Raw genomic sequence first — 25,727 nt, forward strand, 5'->3', positions numbered from 1 at the left:
ATGGACAAAGCACAGCCAATGCCCGGCCATGAAGCCTTAAACACAGACTTAAGGAAGAGGGGGAGGGGGAGGAGATGTCTAGAGACATCCATCAGCCTGACCCAGGTCCTTGACTCTCCGGCCTCTCTGGGCATCCCTGTCACCTGGGGGAGAGGTTTCCATTAACCAAACACAAACAGCGCCCAGACCATGCGAATCAGAGTCTCTATACAGTTGCTAGGCTACACTGAAAGCTCCCGGGGGAGTGGTCAAGGGTCAGCAGCACCGCTGGGCTGAGAAGGGGAAAGAAGAAGAATGGAGAAGCCAGGGTTCCGAATAGGCAGCCTGCCCTGACACAAACACTGCAGCGCCCGTCACCTGACCAGTCAGGACCGGCTGCCTCAGGGAGCCAACCAAGGCTGCTCCCCATCCTCCCCGCACCACACGCAGGACAGCTGGAAAGCCTTTGCTCTCTCCTCGCTGCCATTGTGTGGCGTATGGACTGCAGTCTTTAATTTTAAAACAGCAGCTTGGTTAGGGGACAGGCTCAGCACCAGGGAGGGAGTTCGCAGGCCGCTGCTTTCCCCCGTGGCCTCCCGTTACGAGTTCCCAGGTGTAAACACACATTTAAGAGTAAATTATTAGTTACTGGGCTTCTGAGCCAGTTGGTTCTTAATTTAATGAGCTGTAAACTCCTGCTAAAGTAATTTCTTATCCCAAGAGAGGGACTGATATGCACCCACACACACATGCGCACACACAAACACACACACACACACACACACACACACACATACAAAACAAATCCCAACAGGCATGGTAGCTCTCAGGAAACACAGAAGAGGCTGAGGTAAAATGATTTTTAACAAGTTTAGATTAGCCTGGTCTATATAATGAGTTCTTGGTCTACAGTGTAACACAAGTGCCCGAATTTAAAAAATAAAATAAACAAATAATTTAAAAGCAATTTTCTAACATCTTCAAATATGAGAGAATTATGTAGTTTAAGTTTCTTATTTTCCTATGCTAGGAAAGATTTGTAAAGCTATTTTAATACACTCAAGCACTAAAGTATGATGGTTTGTATGGCTTTTGCTGTACTCACAAGCATTTAAGGTAACACTGAGCCCCACAGTTTTGTTGAAATAGGTAGATCTGTTACCACCACCTCATTGTGAAGGCAGAGCCTGAAAGCAGATCAACAGCTCAGCAACCAGTCTGTTGTCACACGGTAAAAAAGGAGGAGGTCAGGATACAGACCTGTCTGACGCCACATAGCCAGTAACCGAGCACAGCTTAAAAGGCAAGCAAACCAAACTACATCCGGTCGCCACGTACCAAATGACTCCAAAACTTGTAACAGCGTGTCACACGGCATCTATGGAGCGTCAAAAGTGGTCTTGAAATAATTGCTGAAATAACTGCTGATTTCATAAATAATAATAATAGAACCAGAGGAATTGTGGAGAGGCCTCGCCGCCCCTTTCTCCCTCCTAGGTCTCTCTCCGTCCTCAGCAGTGTGTGAAGAATGAAGGACTATTGACCTCATAGGCACTTCTTCAGATCTTGAATTTTTCTCAGTGTGCCTGTATTTACTACAGACTAAAATATCAGCTCAACTAATCTGAACAGTAACAAACTAAGATTGTTGGGGAAGTCCTGTGTATATGTCAATAAAGCACTGTTGGCCAATAGGGAAGCAAGATAGGTGGGACTAGGAGTCCAGGAGGACTCTGGGTAGGAGAAACACAGGGAGTCACGATGTAGCCCGCCAGAGAAGTAAGATGTCTGGAACTTTTCTCCGGTAAGAGAAATACTTAGATTAATAATTATGTGGTAAATACTTGAGTCAGAGCTAGCCAGTAAGAAGCAAGCCAGGCCAACAGCTTCATAATTAATACAGCGTCTTGTGTGTTATTTGGGGACTACAACTCTCGGTAGAGCCCAAGCGACTGGTGAGGAAAAACCAAAGCAGCAGACAAGAAAAAGGCTTCTCTCTATATAAGATGGACAATCTGAGTTCGCAGATCTGAAAGAAATGACTACCATGGGCATCCAACCACAGGGCTCAAATGTGGCTCACGTGTGCACCTCAGACACCGCTCACACAGTCAGGCCCCCTACACTTGCAGCGCTCCAGAGTTCAGAGCCAGCCTAGTCCTGGCCAGCCGGTGCTACACAGCATGACACTGTCTCAACAAACAAACAAACAAAACAGGGCTGGCGAGAGATGGCTCAGGAAATAAAGGCACCAAGCCCTGAACCCACTCACACAAGGGAAGGGGAGGGAGAACTAACTCCCATAATCTCTGATCTCCACACATGCACTGTGACACACCTGTACTCATGCACATATGTGTGCGCGCACGCGCACACACACACATATAAATAAATGTGATAAAGTTTTAAAACAAAACAAAGCCCATAAACCAAAGCTTTACAAGAATAAAATCCTGTGTTTCAGAGGTCTATTTCTCTAAGAACAAGCACTCCTAAATAAACCTGCTGTGATTTTTGTCTCCGGTAGTTTGTATCAGTCACCAGCTGCAGGTAGTTACAATTAGGCAAATGCTGCCCTTTGGAATAAGCTGGAGCTTGCAGGTGGGACTCCAGCGGCAAACAGGTGAGGAGAGAAACCACTGAGTCCTGGATCTATGGCTCTCATCTGCCCCGTACTCCCCGTTTCCTTCAATCTCCTGCCACGCCCCGTCACGCCACCAAGTGCCCGCCCGCCCACACTGTGACCACAGCACCAGCCCTTTCCTTTCTGTGGAGGACTGCACTCCAGCCATGCTGGGTCCCCCTCTGTTTCTAGCTCAGGGTCTCAAGGTCCTTTCGTGGGCTGTTTCCTCTGCCCGAACTCTCTGCCTCTGCGCCTTCACCATTCCGCCCCAAACGCCACTTCCTAAGGACCACTCCATTCCACCCAGGAGACGGATGGCATATACACTGTACCCGCACATCTCCACCAATGGCTCCCCCCTACACCCAGGCAGTCACTTCCCTGATCGGGTACTAGACTGCACGCTCCACGCTGGCAAGAACTTTGCTGTCCTACTCCGTGGCATTCCCAGGCTATCCCCAGGACCTGTCCCGTGCCCAGTCTCTTCCAGAGAATACTGTCACTGTCTTTTCTCCCTCTCCCAGCAGGGGAACCTAGCCCACACAGGGTTCCTGTCCGCAGTCACCATCTGCCGGAATTTACTCCCTAAAATGCCACCAAGAATCTCCTCTGCACCCGAGACCTTCTGTCCCCTGACACCACCCAATAGTAAGGAAGCGAATTTCCTCCTTTACCCCACACCAGCTTTAGATTTGGTCATCCTCTCCCATCCACCCCTCCCCACAAGCTCTCTGGGGCAATCGCTCACCTTTAAATAACCTCAGGCCCCAAATCCTCAGCAGTCAAGACTCTCTCGGTCTCTCCCCCTCTCAAGAGTGCACCCTGCTCAGTAACTGAAGCTGCCGGTATAGGAGGAAGCTACTTACGTCTGAATTTCTAGGGAAAATTTAAAGACTTGTTTGTTTTATGTGTATGAGTGCTTTGCCTACGTGTGTGTGCACGCGCGCATGCGCGTGTGTGCGTAGTGCCAGGAGGGGGCATTGGATGTTCTGAAACTGGAGTTACAGACTGTTCGTGTGGGTTCTGGAAACACAACCCAGGTCTTCTACAAGAACAGCACCCTCTTACGCCCCCGAGCCATCCCTCCAGCACTAGAGTGAGTAAGAATTTTAAACATTATCCCTGAATGTACCGATTTAACCATAAATACCAGGACCACGTGAGCGCAACACATGTGCAAGCCGACAGTTGGGCACTGCTCTTGCTTGCCCAAAGCTTTAACTGGGGGAGAAGTGGGAAATCTCTCAGCATTACAGGAACAATCCCACAAGCGATTGTGCATTTACTCCTTTGTCTGCCTATGAAAGTAATCTGAAGTCAGTGCATGCTGCAATCCTAGCACTTGGAAGTTCAGGCAGGACGATCAGGAGCTCACAGCGGCCCTCAGCTACACAGTGAGTTCAAGGCTATCATTTTATTTGTCTGTTTGTTTGTTTATTTATTTATTGACTTTTGTGTTTCAGGCCGGATCCCCTTGGTGGAAGCCACACCTGACACCGTCAACAAGGTCAAGAACCTGTGGCTAGTTAGGTCATGGGGCTTACGTACCTACGACACACTGTTACTGTCCTGCCGAATGGGCATAAAATGAATCCTAATGACTTAGTGCCACAGAACGTCACTCAACCCTCATCCCGAAGCTGCTTCTTATGTACAGTAGACAGCGCTCAACACAGAGACCCATGACTGTGCAAGCGCGCAGAGACCAGGGACTGCAGAGTGCTCCGCCCTGGGTGGCATGTCTGTTCCACAAGGCACCCTTCTCGGGAGAGAGAGGTCAGCGATAGTGGATGACTCCGAGGACACCGTGTCTTCTGGACACAGCAAGACGGATGCACACGTGAGCTCAGAGTGACTGTCACAGCGTGCACAGGACCTGTGCAAGTTCAAGCCAGGCAGAAACCCAGGCATGGAGGAGAGGACGAAACAGCAAATCCCACCTCTGGCAAAGAACCATCGGCATGTGACCACTGTTAGGAGGAGGAGAGCCAGTTTTCTTTAACGGTGTGACGCCTGGTATATCAGCCACACTCCCAGAGAGGGCAGTCCCGTGCCTTGGAGCGGCTGACCAATATGAACTGGACAGGGGGAGGGGCAGGTAGAGAGGATCAGGGACAGGGCTGAGGAAGGGGGGGTGAATACTATCAAAATATATCGCATAAAATCCCCAAAAATTAATGAATGCATTATTTTTAGATAATTTAATGTTCTTGGGAAAAATGGGTTTTGGGTGGGAAAAGTTTAAGATGCCCCAGTGTAGGTAGAGATTTCACATACCCCAAGCATTGACCACGCCTATTTGGGTGTGGTCACAGGTATGTGGGGGGAGGCAGAGATATATAGAGGCCAAGGAAGGAGGGGTCACTCTCTCTCTGTGTTTTGTGTGTTGTGAGTTTCTATGTTGTGCTGCATGTGCTCCTGTCGCGTGTGTTGTGAATGTTTCGTGTTGCTGGGGTGTCACCGAAGGCCTCACGCTCTAACACTGAGCTAAGCTCCCAAGCCCCCTAATTTTGGACATTTTTTTAGTGAAGAACATTTAGAAAACTTGGTGACTGGGCATGTCTAATAAGCTACAAATTCTATCTAGGGCAGGAGAATTTATTAAATACAGAGGGCTAGGTACATCCTATCCATCACTTTGCTATCCAATCTCAGGCACCGGGTGCAAAGTTGTCTAACTGCGTGAAGGCAGAAAATCTATTGGTGAAGCCAAAGAGAGAGGCGTGCCTGTCTCTATCAAAAAGCCACAGAGCCTTTGTCGGGATTACAGCTTTGACCCACTCAGCAGTTAAGGTGGAAAGGCCCACATGGAGGCAGGTAAACTGTAAGTCATGTGTCACACGAAACCGCCACCCCTCACCAAGAAGGAAAAAGGTCCCGGCAAGCCTCTTCCATGGCTTCCATGACACCTTTTGGGAGCCAAGTCAGCGTACCATGAAAATTCCCATGGGGATGTGATGCTGCAACGATAAACAGCACACTTATTGAGTACAAGTAAGTATTTATTGTAGAAATTACTCACAAGAGACAAACAAGCAACCCAGATGAGCCCGGTATTTTTCCGACTCTGCCACCGCCACCGCACTGGAAGCCGAAAAGAGGCCAGCGGTTCTGCTGCTCAGTCTTTTATTCCTTCCTCCGTACACGCCCCTAGCCATGCCCAAAAGTGGGCCTGGCTAATGACGTAGTTCACCGCCTACACGTCTTTAGTCACGCCTAAAGTGGGTGTGGTTAGTGGTGTGGTAAACCGCCCTTTTATTACCTCATCCGTATGCGCCTCTAATATGCCACATGGCTACTGGCGGAGCACCAAATTTCACCCTACAGGGATGAGGTATCTTGTTGAATGTGTGTATCTGTTCTCAGTGGCTCTGATAGTCACACTTGGAGGGACACTATTCCAGGACATAAATACTGCTCATCTTTTGAAAACAGTAATTTAAAAAGAAAATAAAAGGTTTTAAAGAGAGCAGTTAGCTGTTTAGCCTTAAACATGACCCACACAAGTACTTAATGTATTTCAAGGTAAGGTCACTTCCTTTACTCCCCAGAATCACAACAGATGGGGGGAAAGGACAGCATTTTCAAATGGAAGGAAAACTCAAGGTTTTATAGCCTGATAATACACAGGGAGCCCTGGGTTTGTTTCTGCAGCGTTGTTCCCAGAGGAACCTGTCAACCTAAGAGGGTCTGCTTTCCTTCGTGGCCGTCCTCGGGATGTGGTCAATATACCAGTGTCAACACTGATATTTCTCTGACACTCTCACAGCCTGCTCCTCTGGGTGTACACAACAGCTTCCAAGCAGTCTACGGGAAAACTTTTCAGGTTTTGATGGACCAACGTTCTAAAAGAAATGATCTAGCAAAGTTCTCGATCCTGAATCAAACTATTACAACGCTGAACTTTAACTTAACGGTGTCCTAACTGAAATTAACAAGAGTGCCTTCACATTCATGCATATTGTGTGTGTGTGCGCGCGCACACACACACACACACACACACGCATATGCAATAGAAAAGGAGGGAGTTGTTATTTTCTAAGTAAGCTGTCTTCAATTCAGCAAATCAGCTTACTAACCAGCAAATGCAAATAACCAGAAAACCTCTTACAAAATCTTGACTTAGAGCTTCAGGACTGTCTAAAACCATGACAAACCATGACTTCTAACTTTTAAGACAGCACAACACGGCTCCGTAACAACGGCGACTAACTTTCATCTCGGGTGTCACGTTCATTGCTCACAGCTAAACTCCTACAATATTGTCACTGTGTTTAGCCTTCAAGGGAACAAAGAGTAGGTACCGTTGCCAGTTCATCCCCACTGACCATAAAACCCCAGCCTGGACTTAAACAGCGTGCCAGAGGTCACTAGTGAGTGTGCCGGAGGTCACTAGTGAGTGTGCCAGAGGTCACTAGTGAGTGTGCCGGAGGTCACTAATGAGTGTGCCAGAGGTCACTAGTGAGTGTGCCAGAGGTCACTAGTGAGTGTGCCAGAGGTCACCAGTGAGTGTGCCAGAGGTCACCAGTGAGTGTGCCGGAGGTCACTAGTGAGTGTGCCAGAAGTCTCTAGTGAGTGTGCCATAGGTCACTAATGAGTGTGCCAGGTCACTAGTGAGTGTGCCAGAGGTCACAAGTGAGTGTGCCAGAGGTCTCTAGTGAGTGTGCCAGAGGTCACTAATGAGTGTGCTAGGTCTCTAGTGAGTGTGCCAGAGGTCTCTAGTGAGTGTGCCAGAAGTCTCTAGTGAGTGTGCCAGAAGTCTCTAGTGAGTGTGCCAGAGGTCACTAATGAGTGTGCCAGGTCACTAGTGAGTGTGCCAGAGGTCACTAGTGAGTGTGCCGGAGGTCACTAGTGAGTGTGCCGGAGGTCACTAGTGAGTGTGCCGGAGGTCACTAGTGAGTGTGCCAGAGGTCACTAGTGAGTGTGCCAGGTCTCTAGTGAGTGTGCCAGAGGTCTCTAGTGAGTGTGCCGGAGGTCACTAGTGAGTGTGCCGGAGGTCTCTAGTGAGTGTGCCGGAGGTCTCTAGTGAGTGTGCCAGAGGTCACTAATGAGTGTGCCAGGTCTCTAGTGAGTGTGCCAGAGGTCTCTAGTGAGTGTGCCAGAGGTCACTAATGAGTGTGCTAGGTCTCTAGTGAGTGTGCCAGAGGTCACTAGTGAGTGTGCCAGAGGTCTCTAGTGAGTGTGCCAGAGGTCTCTAGTGAGTGTGCCAGAGGTCACTAATGAGTGTGCCAGGTCTCTAGTGAGTGTGCCAGAGGTCACTAATGAGTGTGCCAGGTCACTAGTGAGTGTGCCAGAGGTCACTAGTGAGTGTGCCGGAGGTCACTAGTGAGTGTGCCGGAGGTCACTAATGAGTGTGCCAGAGGTCACTAGTGAGTGTGCCAGAGGTCACTAATGAGTTGCCAGAGGTCACTAGTGAGTGTGCCAGAGGTCTCTAGTGAGTGTGCCAGAGGTCACTAGTGAGTGTGCCAGAGGTCACTAATGAGTGTGCCAGAGGTCACTAATGAGTGTGCCAGGTCTCTAGTGAGTGTGCCAGAGGTCTCTAGTGAGTGTGCCAGAGGTCACTAATGAGTGTGCTAGGTCTCTAGTGAGTGTGCCAGAGGTCACTAGTGAGTGTGCCAGAGGTCTCTAGTGAGTGTGCCAGAAGTCTCTAGTGAGTGTGCCAGAGGTCTCTAGTGAGTGTGCCAGAGGTCACTAATGAGTGTGCTAGGTCTCTAGTGAGTGTGCCAGAGGTCACTAGTGAGTGTGCCAGAGGTCACTAGTGAGTGTGCCGGAGGTCACCAGTGAGTGTGCCAGAGGTCTCTAGTGAGTGTGCCAGAGGTCACTAGTGAGTGTGCCAGAAGTCTCTAGTGAGTGTGCCAGAGGTCATCAGTGAGTGTGCCGGAGGTCACAAGTGAGTGAACGATGGAGCTGCAAAACAGCCACTAGCACTCCACGGCACTTGGAAACTGTGCAAGCTTGTCAGCCGTCTCCATCCTTGAGCTCCCTGATAACATGTGACACTAATGGGGTAATTTCAGCGGCCACTCTACTTTGTAAATGGGAGAAAGCGAGATGTTATTGCTGTGAATGACCTTCCCAGAATGAAAAACTGAAGGCAGAGAAAGAGAAAACCCAGATTTCTTTTTTCTTTCCTTCTCCCACCAAGGAAGCTGCCCTTCCCACTCAATAAAAGTATTTTGATCACGCGTTGACGAAATATTAGTTATTTAATAAATAATTCTAGACTTAAGATCCAGGTTGCTAAAAAGGTACCCATCCCTGGGCACCCAGTGTGGGGCTCTTTTCCAACCCAATTCATGATGCTCTAGCCTAGGCAGCCTTCAGAGACACAGACCATCCTCACAAGCCACCACTTTGAGGCAGCCAAAGTCAACAGCATCTCCCTAATATATAATCCAAAGCTATATGTAACCTCAAGGTTCTGTCTTCAATGCCAAGACACACTTGAAGACTAGTAAAGCGTGAGTCTAATTAATCTTATCAATAAAAACTCAAGAGTCAGATATCAGGGTAATAACCTGAAAGATCAGAGAGACAGAGGAGCAGCCACCAGGGACCTCTTACCTCTCCGGATCCCACAAAAAAGGGTCTGGGACCTGTCTCCACACCCCACACCCCACACCCCCAGTACTGGGATTAAAGGCATGAGCCACCATCGCCCAGCTTCTATGGTTAACTAGTGGCTAGCTCCGCCCTCTGATCGCTGGGCAGACTTTGTCAGAACACAAAGTGTGGCTAGACAGACTAGCCACCTAGTGGTCCATCGGTAAGACAGGGGCCCAGTGATTCCTGCCTTCTGCCCTTCAAAGCCCTCTCACGTCAAGGTCAGCTTCTGTCACTGTGGTGTTCTGAAGAAGACTCTTTCCCATAGGCTCCTATGTTTGAACACCCGGCCCCATGTGGTGGAACTGTTTGGGAAGGATTAGGAGGTGTGGCCCTGCTGGAGAGGGTGTGCCTCTGGGGGAGGGCTCTCAGGTGTCAAAGGATTCAGGCCATTCCCTGTGTGCTTTCTGCTTCCCAGGCCTACCAGCACCATGTAAACCAAATTCAGTAACACAACAGCAAGATTATACATTAATGACCACATGGGCTTCATCCCCTAAAGGCAAGGTGGGTTCATCAGACATGAACCAGTAAATATAATACACAATGCATAAATCAGTAAATGTAATATACAATACACCACATAAACAAATTCAAGGGCTGAAACCATGCTTAATCATTTCAACAGATGCTGAAAAATCACTTAACAATGTTCAACACGCCTCCGTGATAAAAGCCCTGGGGAGCTTAGGAATAGATGGGACACATCTCAAGATAATAAAGGTGATATCTAATGAACCATAGACCGCATTATATTAACTGGAGACAAACTGAGGGCATTTCCTCTAAAGTCAGGAGCAACAGTCCACGCTCCCTCTCTTATTGGGTATGGAGTTAGAAGTCTTAGCTTTAACAATTAGACAAGAGAGATACATAGAAGCTGTAACAGTAGGAGGGGGGACATCAAACTACCCCGTTTACAGATTGTAGGCTTCAACGGACGCTGTAACGATAAGCGACACTTACTGGAAGTAAAACTAAGTATTTATTGTAGAAATTACTCACAAGATACCAAACAAGTAACCCAGACGAGACAAGCAGTCCCCCCCCCGCTGCCGAACCGGAAGCCGAACTCCGGGAAAAGAGACCGAGACTTCCTGTGTGCTGCCTTTTATACCTTCCCCCGTAACGCCCCCTAGCCAGGCCCAAAAGTGGGCTTGGCTAGTGACATAGTTCAGCCTACGTACGTATACGTCTTTACGTCCAGCCGTATACGTCTTTAATCCTGCCTAAAGTGGGTGTGGTTAGCGGTGTGGTAAACCGCCCTTTTATTACCTCATCTGTATGCACCTCTAATAAGTCACATGTTTAATGGCGGCATACAAACTTCCTCCTACAACAGATGATGTGATTAATTACTTCAAACACCCTACCGAGTCCATTAGAAAATGCTCAGACCCAATAAACACTTCTAAAGCTCCATTCTTGGTTAACCTCACTCTGACACACAAGACGCATTTCCTGTAATATGTGTGTGCACACTGGAGTCCCCCGCATGAGCTGTCCTGTGGCGTGTCCGCTGCTGTTCCGTGACTGTCATCGCGCCCCCTGGTACTCATCTGCACACACGTCTCCCTTTTACTTCATTATCACCCGCAGCAACCCTGATGCTAAGCATGCAAAAACCTCTGGATAAATTCTTACACAGATGAGTCCACGAAGTTGAGTATACAGTTACAGACATATAGCACTGCCCCAGACCCCAAAATGCCCTTACACTCTGTCCTAGTTAGAGTTTCTATTTCTGTGACACCGTGACCATGGGAATCTTATGAAGGAAAACATTCAGCTGGGGTCTAGAGGTCCAGTCCATCATCATTGTGGTGGGAACAGCAGCATGCAGGCAGACATTCTGCTGGAGAAGGAGCTGAGAGACAGTTCTACATCTTGATCCGCAGGCAGCAGGAAGTGGACTGTCACACTGGGCATGACATGAGCGTAGGAGACCTCAAAGCCCGCCTCCACAGTGACACACTTCCTCCAACAAGGCCACGCCTCCTAGTGGTGCCACTTCCTATGAGCCAAGTATTGAAAAACACATAAGTCTATGGGGCCATAACTATTCAAACCACCACACACTCAAATAACTGTTCCAGAACATAGCTTTCAAGCATCTAAAAGGAAAAGGATGTCTTTCTGAGAAATTGAGGGAAAGTCTAGTTATCCTCCTGGTAAACAACAGCTAAGAAGGAAATAATCTAGAACAATGATAATGACGTCAAAGTAATGGGTATCGGGGGAAACGCCCATCTGCCCATCCAAATCTTCTAACCAGACAATTTTCTCTGTCTGTCTGTCTGTCTGTCTGTCCGCCCCTCCCTCCCTCCCTCTCTCTCTCTCTCTCTCTCTCTCTCTCCTCTACATCTTGTCCTAGGCAATAAGAAGAGTCACTACGTCACTAACCAGTTTTTACTTTTCCCTCCTAGAGTGAGTCATCATGTAGCTGTACAGATTCAGACCAAGCACAAAGGCTTTATTAAAATAAAGACAAAAAAAAGGTCCATGTAACTCCTCCTCTGAAACAATGCCATGAAATACATTATTCTTGACTTCTCAAATAAGCATTTTCAAAACTGAAGTGTATAGCAGTGACTGTCGTTCTGCAAAGAAATACCACACAGCCATTTCTTACTGGAAGTTGATGGAAGAAGAACCCGCCTGAAGGGGCCCCCAAGGACAAGCAGCAACACCACACAGGGGTTCAGGACAGACCATGGAGCTGAGGAGACCCAGTTTGAGGGGAGTGGCTGACAGGGTTGGGAGTACAGGAGATGGGCAGGGCGGAGACCTAATGGTCTAATAAATCCTGGCCTCTGCCTTCCGAGATCAAATCTCAGTCTTTCCTTTCTCCCATGCTGGGAGGGGAGCACCAAGACAAGGGGGAGGGGAGCACCAAGACAAGGGGGAGGGGAGCACCAAGACAAGGGGGGAGGGGAGCACCAAAACAAGGGGAGAGGAGCACCAAGACAAGGGGGAAGGGAGCACCAAGGGTGGAGGGGAGTACCAAGACAAGGGGGAGGGGAGCAGCAAGACAAGGGGAGGGGAGCACCAAGACAAGGGGGAGGGAGCACCAAGACAAGGGGGGAGGGGAGCACCAAGACAAGGGGTGTTGAGCACCAAGACAAGGGGGGAGGGGAGCACCAAGACAAGGGGGGAAGGGAGCACCAAGACAAGGGGGGAGGGGAGCACCAAGACAAGGGGGGAGGGGAGCACCAAGACAAGGAGGGGAGCACCAAGACAAGGGGTGTTGAGCACCAAGAGGACCGAAGAGGAAAGAACAGACACAAAGGTTCACAATCTGGGCTCTGGCAAAGCAGTCTCATTCTGAGACCTGCTCCCTCACCTGCAGAATACAGCCTGACATTCTAAGTGAGATCCAGTGTTAGAATCTGTGCCCCCTTCTCCACACTCTCTGCAGCCCCTTCAGGAAGGTTTTTCAGAGGCAAATTAAGTGAGTGCTGCGTGCAGGGGCTCAAACAGTGAGTTATTGGTCAGCAGAATGGCTAGCTGATAGGAAAGCTGTCGCTGTAATGATAAACAGCACACTTGTTGAGGGTATAGGTAACTGTTTATTGTAGAAACTATTTACAAGAGAAAACAGGCCACCCAGATGAGTCAAGTAGTCAAGAGAGCTAGTCCTGCTCTGCCGCAGTCTTTAATAAGAACCTCCATACACGCCTCTAGCCACGCCCAAAAGTGGGCCTGGCTAGCGGCGTAGTTCACTGCCCTGTCTCTAGTCACGCCCAAAATGGGTGTGGTTAGCATCACCCTATCATCACCACATCCGTATGCGTCTCTAGCGTGTCACGTGGCTAATGGCACAGTCCTAAGCTTCCTCCTACAGAAAGCAACAACAGGCAGAAAGGAGTCTGCATGAGAGATTTTGTATTGCGACAGCACTGTCTAGATTCTGGACCCTTGACGCTCTCTTTACACAGGAAGGTGCTGTACCCTACACATCCGCTGGGATTTTTCAAGTGTCAGCATAACTGTGCACTTTAAAGACATGTAACTTGAACAAGTCCATACAGCTCATACTAAGCCGGTCTCAAGACTATGAGGACTTACTATGACTTTCCTCAGTCACCAGGGATCTCAGCCCAGTTCTGCAATACAAAGCCATGGCTGCTCCCTGGGTTTTAACCTGCAAGCCTGGTAGAAATCCCTAAAGTTTGGAGTTGAAGGTGATGCTGGAAAACATGTGTGTTCACCAACAGTCTTCTATCAATCTACATCATTTATGGGGGGCTCGGGGGAAAGCACATATTACCTTGCTTGGAACAAATCACTAGCAATTTCCCCCAAATGTTTCAAGGCAATAGATGAATACTATATCCACATATAAGTGATCATTTTTCTAACAGTAAAACTGGAAAGTCAAGCAGGCATATTTCTTATGCCCAGAAGGACCTAAAACAGCAATAAAGGGAAATGTCCTTTTCAAATTCATCAGCTCACCTCTATAAAGAGGTACACTTTCCTGCTTGGATCAATTCATCCAGTCAACACTAACCCACTGATGTCTATCATTCCACAGTGGCTTGACTGGGGATCCCATGTAAAAGGCTTAGTGTGGTTCCCTCAGGGCTTCCCAGCCTAGTATCAAGAGATACCACCCACGAGGTCTGGTGTGAACAGCAGTTACCACCCACGAGGTCCGTTGTGAACCGCAGTTACCACCTATGAGGTCCCGTGTGAACAGGTTCATATGCAGCAACATCCCAGGACAACGTGGAGAGCTCGGCCCTACTTTGCAGACAAGGATGGACACGCAGAGAAGATGACCTGTCCACATTGACAGTGCTGACCAACGGGAAGGAGACGGGCAGCCAGATCACCTACGTCTACACACACCCTCTCCACCCAGCAAAGTGGGCAGGGAAAGCACAGAAGCATCTTTGATGAGATGTCACGGGCTCTCCTCCACTGAGAAGTCTTCAGGAGGGCTGCTCCTGAGAGGAACTCTGGGGCTCTCCCAAGCAGGCGAGGTGAGCCAGAGATTTCCAGACAGAGACATGAATAGCAGGAGAGCGGAGCATCCAAAAACTTGGAAGCAAGCCGGGCATTGGTGGCGCACGCCTTTAACCCCAGCACTCGGGAGGCAGAGGCAGGTGGATCTCTGTGAGTTCAAGGCCAGCCTGGTCTACAAAGCGAGCTCCAGGACAGCCTCCAAAACAATACAGAGAAAACCTGTCTTGAAAAAAAAAACAAAACAAAACTTGGAAGCAGTTTGGTCTAACTGGATGGCAAGACCAGAGTGAGGAAGCAGCAGGGTAAAGGAGAGAGAGAGAATGGAGGAGGAAGGCAGGGGCACTGAGGAGAGCAGACAGTCACAGACACTGCTGGTTTGTCTGACCCGCAAACCTGAGAAGAAACAGTCTCTTGTTCCAGTGAATGTAACTCATGCTGTCTTAGCCACTGGGATGCTCGAACAGCACGTCTTTACCCTTCGATGTGGACCGCACATCGCCAGACATCAATGCCTCATTACCTGCACTGAATTTCTGACTGCCTACTGCACTGGACAGCGGATGCTTGTACCCTTGTTACTTCCCGTCTGACACTATCCAGACCGGCCTCTCTTCCTGTGCCCCAGCTTGGTGAACAATGCCATGCTCCACTCTCTCAAGAAAGACTCGGTGGTCCCCAGTAACAGAGCTCCTGCTTCGAGCTGCTTCAGCCAGGGGGTGTGTTAGCTCCTCCATGAGGGAATCCAGGGACGGGACGGAGAGGGAAGGCGCAGGGCAGACCGGAGACACCTCAGTCACCACTGCCTTTTCCTCTTTGCCATCTTGGGAGTCGCTGTGGTCTGTAGGCTGCAATCAACGTCAGGCCGATGGTTCTGGAGATAAGGAGGGGGTGTGTGTATTGGTAATGTCTCCATGGTAAGTCGAGTCTCACTTTCGCAGAAGCACTTTCACACCAGCAAGCTTGCCTGTGTGCCTGTGAATCAGCGTGAGTCCTTCAGCTCCAGCGCAGCAGGCATGCCCCTAGAGCAATTATCCTCTCTGGACTGGGAAAGGGCCGGGGCCAGCTTCCTCCCGGGGCCAATGGCTACAGCCAAGAGCGCTGGGTCAGGAATGGAAGAGGTGAGCTGATGGGGAAGTCCTGTGTATATGTCAATAAAGCACTGTTGGCCAATAGGGAAGTAAGATAGGTGGGACTAGGAGTCCAGGAGGACTCTGGGGAGGAGAAACATGGGGAGCCATCATGTAGCCGCCATAGGGGTAAGAAGTCCAGACCCTTTTCTCCAGTAAGAGAAATACTTAGATTAACAATTATGGGATAAATACTTAAGTCAGAGCTAGCCAGTAAGAAACAAGCAAGGCCAACAGCTTCATAATTAATACAGCGTCTTGTGTGTCATTTGGGGACTACAATGCGGCAGAGCCCAGGCGACTGGTGGGGAAAAACCAAAGCGGCTGGCAAGGAAAAGGCTTCACTCAACAGCGAGCTGTGTGCACTGCCGGCTTTACCGACACTGCGCTCTGCCTCTTGGGCCATGATCCCTACATTTCCACCTTCTTCCACGACTCAGAGTCCCCACCTCCTAAATATCTATCTTCCAGGCTTTATTTCCTCGTCCCTTCTTCGTTAATGCTGCCCTAGGTCACGGCCATCTCAGTCCTTGACTGTTCCAAGCCACACCTCTCAGAGACACCTAAAGACACGATGTTGCCATGGGTAAAGGTGGGAGGGGCTAACATTTCCAAACTGCAAGTGAAAAGCAAATATATTTTAAAGTAATATTAGACACACACACACACACACACACACACACACACACACACAGAGAGAGCTTACTGAGCATCTTTGATGTTACTTGCCTAAAAGCATGCTTTCCGATTCTCACAATTATCCTATGAGGCAGTTACCATATTCCCCAACACACAGATGAGGAAACTGAGGCTGACTCAAGAGGAGCTGTCCACATGTGGTCGGCAGGACAGGACACCAGCACGGGGAGTACAGCAAAGGACTAGAGACATGCGCACAGCCCCAGAGAAGAGGCTGGCCTGGGCACAAAGTGTGAGCCATGGGGAGAAGAGACCATTTTCAGAAGCGATATTCCATGTAGCAACTTTGTTTCTGAACAGAAGGGGGAGAGAATCCTGACACGCAAACAGACGCTACAGTTACCTCACGAACCTGGCCTCCAGGCGGGTCACTGTCTATGTGGAAATCTGGACTACTGTCTGGTTTGTGACACAACCCCACTGTGTAGCTCCTTGCTGTCCTGGAACTCGTTTCTGTAGACTAGGCTGGCTTCTAACCTGCAGCAGCAATGCTCCTGCCCTCTGCCTCCTGGCCGCTGGGATTGCAGGCATGCGCCCGGACGCTAAAGAAAGATGCTCCACACAAATCTTGGAACTCAGTGTCCCTGACTGCTCTGTGCGGGCTCAGAACTCGACCTTTCTAAGTCCGCTGCAGAGTTTGGTTTCACTCCCTCTCCAGGCTCAGTTGGCCAGTCCCTGCTTGCCATCTGACCTCTCTGCTATTGTGCTATTATTGTTCCAGCGGGCTAGGATGGGCTAGCTGACACTCCCACCCAGCCCTGGATCCCCTGCCTTCTTCTGACTTCCTCTCGGAGTGCCAACCTCCTCTGCTGGGAAACAGGCTTCTCATGCTTTGGAAAAGCAGGCAGTCTTTTCAAGCCTGAAGCCTCAGGAGGAGCCAGGCAGCCCTTGGGGGATCTCTTCAAGAGTGTTTGGTTACAGGGAAAGGTGTTAACAATAGACAGGGTTAGGTTTGAATGGGAAAGAAGGGAAATAGGAAGTATGTACACAGTTCAGGGGGCACAGGAATGCAATTCACCCTTTTCTTTTTCTTTCTTTCTTTTTCTTTTTCTTTCTTTCTTTTTTTTTTTTTTGAAACTGGTACAGGCTCTCCAAACTGTAGCTACAAGCTTCTTGAGTCACAAAGTAAACTGACTGGTTCCTGAACTTAACACACCTTGTCTTTGCCTAGGACATGTGATAACAGGTGTCTATTTAGTCTTAATATGAAAGACGTACAAAAAAAATACTCTGTGCAGAAGTGAATGGCTGTTGCTGCCACCCAGCGCAGGCTGACCAGGAGCAACACAGATCAGCCTTACAGGGGTCTACACGGCAGAGCAGTCCCAGAAGGATGGAGGGACACAGCCGGAACTCAGACGGGTCACACATCTATACAGGCCTGCAGACAAACGCCCCCACACCAGACTGAAAAAAATCTTTTTTCACAAAACACCAGTACTTATTAAGACTGAGAACAGTACCAAAAAATATCTCTGCAGCTTCAAGAGTAAACTGAGCAGAAGAGCAATATTAAAAACGAAGGCAGAACTGCTTAATTATGTGGACTCACACTGTGGCACTCCCAACAATGCTCTCAAGGGAGACCACAGGAGACCAGGGGGAAAGGGAGAGTCTCCAGCCATTCATGGAATCTGCGCTCCTTCTAAAAGACCCAGGTTGCATGGAAGGAGGATGCCATACTCGAGAAAGGAAAGACCCAAGGCCGGGGGAGTAGAGGGGGGAGGGAATCCTCAGGAACAGCCACTTTGAGGCCAGCCAGGACTTCCTGAGTCCCAGCCTCAGGGACTCAACCCCCTCTCCCCACCCATTCTACAAGGAAGGGGGTGGGAAGGAGTGACTCACGTTTCTGGGGGGTGGGAAGGTGTGACTCACGTTTTCTGCAACAGCTGCCAATCAGCCCTTCAATGTGCCACACGCACTCAGTCCACTGAGCCTCCTCACACTCTGCCCATTATCCGTATGAAAACTGGAGTCTCTTGGCAACAGATAATTCACAGTGAAACTCGCTTTACTCTGCAGTCTTTTTTTTTTTTACTAAAACTAAAATGGCAAAGGAGTGTCATTACCCATCGTAAAGATTTTCAATACGACCCATTCCAACTGCAGCATTCCTTTCTTCCCTCTATGCAAATTATAGTTAATAAGCATCTATTACATGAAGCGTACAGCCCTAGCTGCTGGAATCACAGGCATGGGCTCGCAGGCTACAGGAAGAGGCAGAGGAGTCCAGGAACGCTCGAAGCGTGTTGGGTGCCAAGACAGAGTAATTCTCCCTCGTCAGGCTCAGCTGAAGACTTATTAGCAGAGGAGACACTTGATTCAAGTCTCGAAGCCTGGTTCGCACAAGGGGATGTTTAGGGGAAGGCAAAGGAAGTATACAGCAATCAGCAGGAGTCCCGTGCTCACAAATGCCTCTGGAGGGTCTGGAATGTCTGGGGAACTGAGGGCAATTCTGTTTGGGCACAAGCAAACCGCCGGGCAGGCAAGGAGTCAGCAGTCAACTAGAGTGAGGCCGTGCCGTGTGCGTGTGCACTTCTCTCCAGACAGGAATGAGTCACTACAGAAGGCTGGGAAAGACGCAAGGGTGAGCCCAACAGTTCCCACCACTCACCACCTTGGAGGCACAAGAATGTACAGGAGCCTGTTCTAGAGAGGGTGGGACTGAGGTTCTGAAACTGCAAGTCTCTTCTAAAGCCCCACACACAGTTAGCAGAAATGTCACTTACGGGGACACTTCCTCCAGCCTATGTTTCTCTAAAAGGTCTCTGGTTCTGTAAGTTAGACGGCAGATATCAAAACATACCGGTTCTCACATACACAATGCTTAATACAACTCACGAAAACTATTACTCTTCACTCCCTGCCCCCTGCCCAACCTTCTGAGTTTTCCTTGTCGGTCCAGGTAAAAGGAAACTTAGAATTCTTCACAAGATGTGTACACTTTAAACCCTCAACTACACTACTTTTTCCAGGTTTCCTGGGAAAGTTTCTGATGAGAGGATCAAAACTGATTAACAGTACTCACACAGGAACCTCAGGACGAGGACGCAACAGTACTTAACAGTGAGTGTACATTTTAACTACACATTTAATGCTTAATGTACATTTAACTGTACATTTTAACTGGATAGATTATATGATGCATCTCCATTTTTTTTTAAAGTTAGTGGAGAGGCTGGAAATACGGTCTGGGGGTCAAGAGCACTGGCTGCTCTTCCAAAGGACCAGGTTCAGTTCCCAGCACCCACGTGGCAGCCCACAACCATCTGTCACTCCAGTTCCAGGGAACCCACACTCTCTTCTGGCCTCTGCAGACACCAGCAGGCATGCACATGGTACACAGGCATACATGCAGACAAGAGACTTAGACACATAAACATCTTTTAGGTTAATAGACTTTCTATCTTATTGCCAAGTCTCATTAATTCAGTCGTCACATCTAAGAAAAACAAGTGCCATATTATTCACTCAGGGGTGCGAACTTTGCTAAGACGAAAATACTAATCTTTTCCATATTTGCATAGCAATTCTAAGGACTGAATTTACAATCAGCCCTTATCACTTCATTCAAATTGTTTGCTCCTCAAGGAACAATCCAGAAAAAAATAGTTTGAACCTCATTCAAGTTTTGCTTTGGAAAAGAACAAAAAAGAAAGCGCTCCACCTCTCTCTGCACAGAGACCCACAAAGGGCTAACAGAAGTTCCCCAGAGCAAACACAACTACCCCAAAACTGAGGCCAGCCATAGGAGAAAGGCTTACTTGAATAAGCTGAAGAGATAGCAGCAGAGAACAAACAGCCAAACGCTATTGTTCTAGTTGAACACACAACGAATAGCTCTTAGCTTACATAAACCAGCCTGTGGAGCAAGGTTACCTCTAAAGGAAGAATGCAAGTGTCCAAGCAGCACTAAAATGGATTAAAAAAAAAAAGCATAGTGTCTTTTATCCTTCCAACTCTTTTGTAAACAGAAAACCATTTTCTAGTTAAGTGGTAGTCTCCTGAACATGTAAATTGCCTCCTACCAGAATCCACATTTTCCCCCCACTGGAAAACCTTTATCTACATTATGAAAATTCACTTCGTGACTAACTCTTCAGTCCGTAATTCGGTGCATAAATAGACCCAAGGGTTACTTTTCAACTGGTGAACACAAAATAACGTTTCACCAAGCTTCTCTGCCATGTCTACATTTGACAGCTACGGCCAGTCTTCTAACATAATGCGTTATTACAACAGAAATGCAAAGACATTTCTCTTTTCCTATTTACTATTTTGTATGCACGTGTATGCGGCTGCGTGGATGTATGCACACCAAGTGCACACAGGAGAGCCTGTGGAGGTCAGAAGGTATCCCTTAGAAATGGAGCTGCAGAGGGTTCTGGGAATCAAACTTCGGTCCTCTTCAAGACCGGTCAAGTGGCTCTTAGCCACTGAGCCATCTCTTCAGTCCCAAGGATAGCTCTCTTTTACTTTTCAGATTTTGTAAGAAAATTCTTAAGTAAGTCACATAGTGATTGGTAAAGTTCCTTCTACTGAAACAGAACACAGCCTAGGTGTGGTGGCTTCTGCCTGGTCTACAACCTCACCACCTAGAGGACTGAGGCAGAGGGATAAGCTCAAGGCCAGTCTGGGCTACGATGTGAGACCCTGTCCAAAAAAAATAAAATAAAATATGTGAATAAGTCTAATGGGAAATCACTGGTCCTTATTTAATTTTTCATAGTTTTTTTCTTGTGTGTGTTTGCTTGCATGTATGTTACGTGTACCATGTGCATGTCTGGTGCTCTCAGAGGTCACACAGGGGGCACCCAATGCCATGGTGGTCCCCATTTCACTTGAGAATAAGAAAAGGGGGTGTCACAGAGTCTCAAAAAGTACTTTTTAAAAGGCTTGTATTTATTATTATTGTCTGGGTATGTGTTACAGCGTACAGGTGGAGGAGGTCAGAGGACAAGTCTGTACAGCTTGTTCTCTCCTTCAGCCCTTATGTGATCAAACTGGGGTCCTCAGGGATGCTGAATAGACATCTTTTCACTAAGCCAACTTATCAGCCCTTAAAATGTACTTTAAAGACGGGCGGTGGTGGCACACACCTTCGACCCCAGCACTCGGGAGGCAGAGGCAGGAAGATCTCTGTGGGTTTGAGGCCAGCCTGGTCTGCAAAGCGACACAGAGAAACCCTAAATGGGGTGGGGGTTCTGTAACATAAGAGGTATAAAATAAAGTTGGGAATCAGTTGTTGCCCATGATCAGCAACCACACATTTGTTTCTCCATTACTTTTCACCTTTTTTCCTTATTTTCCTTCCAGTACTCAGAAGAGGTGCATTTCTTGGTATAATGACTTCAACTAGAGTTAATTTTTTGCCAATTTTCCAAGCTTTAAATCTTAGGCATGCTGCTGAAAGAATTCTTGTCTAAGCTTTTTCTCTTCCTGGCTACCCACAAAACCCTTGAGTCCTTTTCATCCAATCTCTGTATTCCTAAGGTCTGAAGATTGGTCATTTTGTCTCTGCTTTCCAATAGAGGTGGGCAAGCCTCTTCTCCCTTGGGAACGCTTGGGCCTTTCAGAAACTTTTGTTTTAATTAGGGACAGCCAAAGTCACCAAGTAAACTATTCCAGCAGAGGACCCTGTATAGTAGCTATTGATTGATTACTGAGTGTGGAGTAACTGATTGATTACTGAGTGTGGAGTAACTGATTGATTACTGAGTGTGGAGTAACTGATTGATTACTGAGTGTGGAGTAACTGATTGATTACTGAGTGTGGAGTAACTGTTCACCTGTGAACTAAAGCAGGAGCTAATTTTATCTAATTCATATACAGTAACTAGGACTGGAGAGCTCGCTCAGCAGTTAAGAGCACTGGCTGCTCTTCCAGAGGACACAGGTTTGATTCCCAGCACCCACATGGCAGCTCACAACCATCTGTAATTCCTGTCCCAAAGGGTCAGACAGCCTCTTAAGAAATGCATGCAAGCAAAACATCAACACATAAAATAAACTACATTCAAATGTGCATATAGAGTAATTGACACCTGTAGGTCATAGCATTCGAAGGGGAAGAGTGTATTTTAAAAAGCCAATTATTTGTAGCATAGCACACATGTTTAATCAATGTCTGACTACCGTTTACACAGGAGATGCTTTTGCAAACCTCATACCATTGGTAAACATACAAACGCTTAATTTAGTACATACCACAGGTAGATAGGCCCCACTGCACACATTTTTAAGGAGGTATAGTAGTTGCAGACAATGTGGTTAACTCCAGCAGACAACATCTGTGTTACACTCACGGACATCAAAATCAGCATGGCATGCTTTTGTGACACCAAAAGAGGCCAAGCTTGTGGTGCAAATGATTACTTCCAACCAAAGACTGCTTTAAATATCGTTTAGTTACAAGGCACTCGGCCAAAACAACACTGTCTTGAAGCTATTGTTGCCTATGAATCACTCACCAGCTTTGAACCCATTTGTAAAAACAAGGTAAATACTATGGACTTACTAAAAGTAAGTATGGATCAGGCCTTTGGACTCAAATTTCTTTAACAAGCTTACTCTGTTTGATCCCAAGTCTTGGCTGCTCTCCTGACAGAATGGTCTACGAAAGCCACAGCTGATAGGGGCATGGCTTTCATGACTAAACGGGGAGCTCTTGTTGCAGATGACTCTAGATCCCAGATGCATTTACCCTTTGCACTTCAGAAAGATCTCTTTGCTGGCCTAGTATCAGATCATAACTTATCCTTCTCTGACTGTTCCCACACCAGGGAATCTGTCTGCATCACCAACAACTGTCCCTTTTTTCTTGGTTTTGTTGTTGTTGTTGTTTGTGTATTTGCTTTTATTTTGACCTATTTTGTTCACAACAAAATGTTCTATCATATTGCGCAATAAGGTTTTGTTTCCCCCTGCCTCTGTAGGCTGTGAGGGTGTGTGTGTATCTATGTCCATAGAGAAAAGTTAAAAATATAAAGCCAACACTGTCCTTCCAAATGCTGTTTTATTGTTCTTGGGGGGAAAAAACTGAAAGATATGAATCTGATTGAATTTTGTTTATTATAATTGCTGAGGAACACTATTCAGAACGATTTCCAAAGCAAGGCCTTAAGTGTCTTGGCTTTAATTGGTCACTTTGGTCTTTGTTCTGCAAGAGGATTACATCCATGAAATTCTAACTTTGTGTGCCCAAACTGGCAGCATCCACGAAGAGGCTTCTAGCCAGGAACAGTTTTCCTGGTGGGCATAAAGGTAGTCAAAACAGACTCATCCAAGGAAATCCCAGAGAACCTACCTCACGCGGGTAACTTCTGAAATGACAGGACTAGGAGAGGGAATAGGGCATCATAAACTCCATCACCAGACACACAGCTCCGGGACGCGGGAGGGGGGGCGGGAAAGGGAGGGGGAGGGCGGACACACACGACCTGAAGACTCCACAGCTGCCTTAACTAAAATGCCTCGGTGGTTTAACACTGAAGGAAAAAGGCAAACAAAACACACCGCATTCCTGGCTCCTTGGTAGTTAACACTGTTGGAAAAGCGAAACAAACGCGCAGGCGCATCCTCAGGTTGTCATGTATTTAAAAAAAAAATGCACTCATTAAATTAAGGAAGTGGGGTCCGGCGCAAGTTCGCAGGCTTTCTAGGTTAAAAGCAGTAAATACATTTTTTTTCTTTTTGATGACTACAAACAGAAGCAAACCCCGATCACGGATTTTGCTTTGTGAAATGTTTGCTTAAAAGTGGAGAGAAAAAAAAAAAAAAAACAGCTCGCTAGCGGAAAGAAAATTGTTTTCGGGGCAAACGCAGCATTCCCCAGCTACAAACCCGGGGAAACACAATCACAGGAACCTGATAAATGTTTCAGCGAGTGAATGCATTCGTTTACTTCCCCCCAAGAATACTACGCGGGGTGGGGTGGGGGCTTCCACAAAGCCGAGAAGCAACGCCTCCAGCACCCGAGTGGGGTGCAGCCTGTCCGGGAGCGGCGAGGGGCTTAAGAGCTTCTGGGGGAGCCCGAGGGTGGGCAGAGTCTGTCTCCCTCGCCGGACCTGGAATTGCTGCTGGAAGTTGGGGCGTCGGGGACCCTTCCAGCCAGCACTACTTCTCTAGGCAACTCCAAGTGAGCGCACCCCGACAGACGCCCTCCTCCGTCTGCGGCCGCTGCCCCGCCTTCCACCGGCGGCCGGGCTTGAGCGGTGACAGCCTCGAGACAAAGCCGCGGACCCCCACGTCGCGGACCCCGCACCGCGCCCCGGCCGTGCCTACCTTGATGCCCTGCTGCTGGGTGGTGAGGGTGAGCTTGGACTCGTCCAGGAGTAAAACTTCGCAGTAAAATTCTTCCGGGACGGCGCAGAAGCAGCCCATGTCGGCTGAAAGCGTCTCCAGCCAGGCGAGAGCAGCCACCGCGGGGCCCGCCGCCGCCGCCGCCTCCCCCCTCAAGCGCGAAGCATTAATTTATTGTGCGCGCCGCGGAGAGGGCGAGAGAGGCGCGGGTCTGGGTGCGGCCCCGGTGCGGGGCGAGCGTTGGGGTCCTGCGGTCCAGCCGAGGGCACCCCAGAGAAGCTCGGGGCGCGGAGGCGGGAGGGCGAGCGCGCCCCGGAGCGTCAGGAACCCGGAGCCGCCTGGGAAGCGCCCGCCGAACTGAGCGCCGGGAGCGGCGGGTCCCCGCGCATCCTGCGGCTGCGGCTCCTCTTCTGAAGACTGGGGCGGCGACCTGGGGACAGGAGTCTCTCGGTTAGGCACCGGGGTCGGTCAGAGACACGAAAAGGGCGAGCCGGGCTCTCCAGCCCCTCCCCGGGCTTGGACGCCCGGCAGCGCCAGCCCCAACCACGCACTGGAGCGACTCCCCTGCCGCAGCTCCAGAGTCCCCACCGGGCGCGCAAGGCCGGCGCCGACCCCGCCCCACCCCCGCCCACCCCCGACAAGGTGGAGAAGAGCAGAAAGCGCTCGGCTTCTCTTTTGTGTCGGGGGTGGCCACGACCCCCCCCAGCCTGGGACGCAGGGCCAGCGGCGAAGGTCGCCACTCCCTCCCTCCGCCACTCTCCCTGCCCGCCCGGGATCGATCGCGGAGGACCCGCCGGGGCTCCTCACCGAAACCAGCCGGGGCGAGGTCAGCTTGACGCGGGCCGCGGCTTCCGTCTGAGGGTCCCCGAACTCATCCCGCGGAGGTGGCCAAGTTCAAGCTCCCCTCTCCCGAATGCCCTGCCACGGGGACCGAACGCCGCTCCTGCCGGACGTCTTGAAAAGCCGTGCGTCGGAGGACCTGCGGGCGAGCGGGAGGGCGGGCGGGCGGGCGAGCGCCACAGTACCCGGCACCCAGGCCGCCGAGGCTCCAGGGAAAGTTCTTGGCAGCGCGCGGGGCGGAGCCCTGGGCGGGAGCGACCCAGGTGCAGGGGGGGGGGGCTCCCCCCTTGGACTCAGGGCGACCGCCAAGAGCCACCAAGCAGCAGCGGGATCCGCGGGACCACGACCCGAGCGCCCCTCTTGGGCGGGGTCCGCGCCGGGGGCGGAGGGCGGGGCGGAGGTGGTCAGGCTGGCCCGGGGCCCGCAGGTCCCCGCGAGAACGCGTGCGCTGCGCCCGAGCCGCGCGGCCGTCGCCGGGTCACTGCGTTCGTCTCCCTGGGAGACCTGGAGGTTGGCTCGAGGCCGCCAGGGCGCAGCTCTGCTCCGACCCCTGCGTTCTTGCGGTCCCGGCTCCCACGCCCTCC

General features: G+C 49.5%; 1 protein-coding gene across 3 annotated transcripts in view; it reads right to left on the reverse strand.

The window, feature by feature from the left end:
* Positions 1-25,315, reverse strand: part of Epb41l4a (erythrocyte membrane protein band 4.1 like 4A) — a 192,189-nt gene extending 166,874 nt beyond the window's left edge. Inside the window, exons 1-2 of one of the 3 annotated variants that reach the window (XM_040758055.1) lie at positions 25,111-25,315; positions 24,286-24,733 (exon numbers count right to left, since the gene is read on the reverse strand). In XM_040758055.1, coding sequence (XP_040613989.1) covers positions 24,286-24,384 — 99 coding nt within the window. In that variant the 5' untranslated portion in view covers positions 24,385-24,733; positions 25,111-25,315. Of the gene's footprint in view, positions 1-1,317; positions 1,582-24,285; positions 24,734-25,110 lie in introns of those variants that run through there. The other 2 variants (XM_040758052.1, XM_040758054.1) reach the window with 2 other exon arrangements.
* Positions 25,316-25,727: the final 412 nt, after the last annotated feature.

Source organism: Mesocricetus auratus, unplaced genomic scaffold (genome assembly GCF_017639785.1).
Source record: "Mesocricetus auratus isolate SY011 unplaced genomic scaffold, BCM_Maur_2.0 Super-Scaffold_100015, whole genome shotgun sequence".
NCBI classification, from domain to species: Eukaryota; Metazoa; Chordata; class Mammalia; order Rodentia; family Cricetidae; genus Mesocricetus; species Mesocricetus auratus.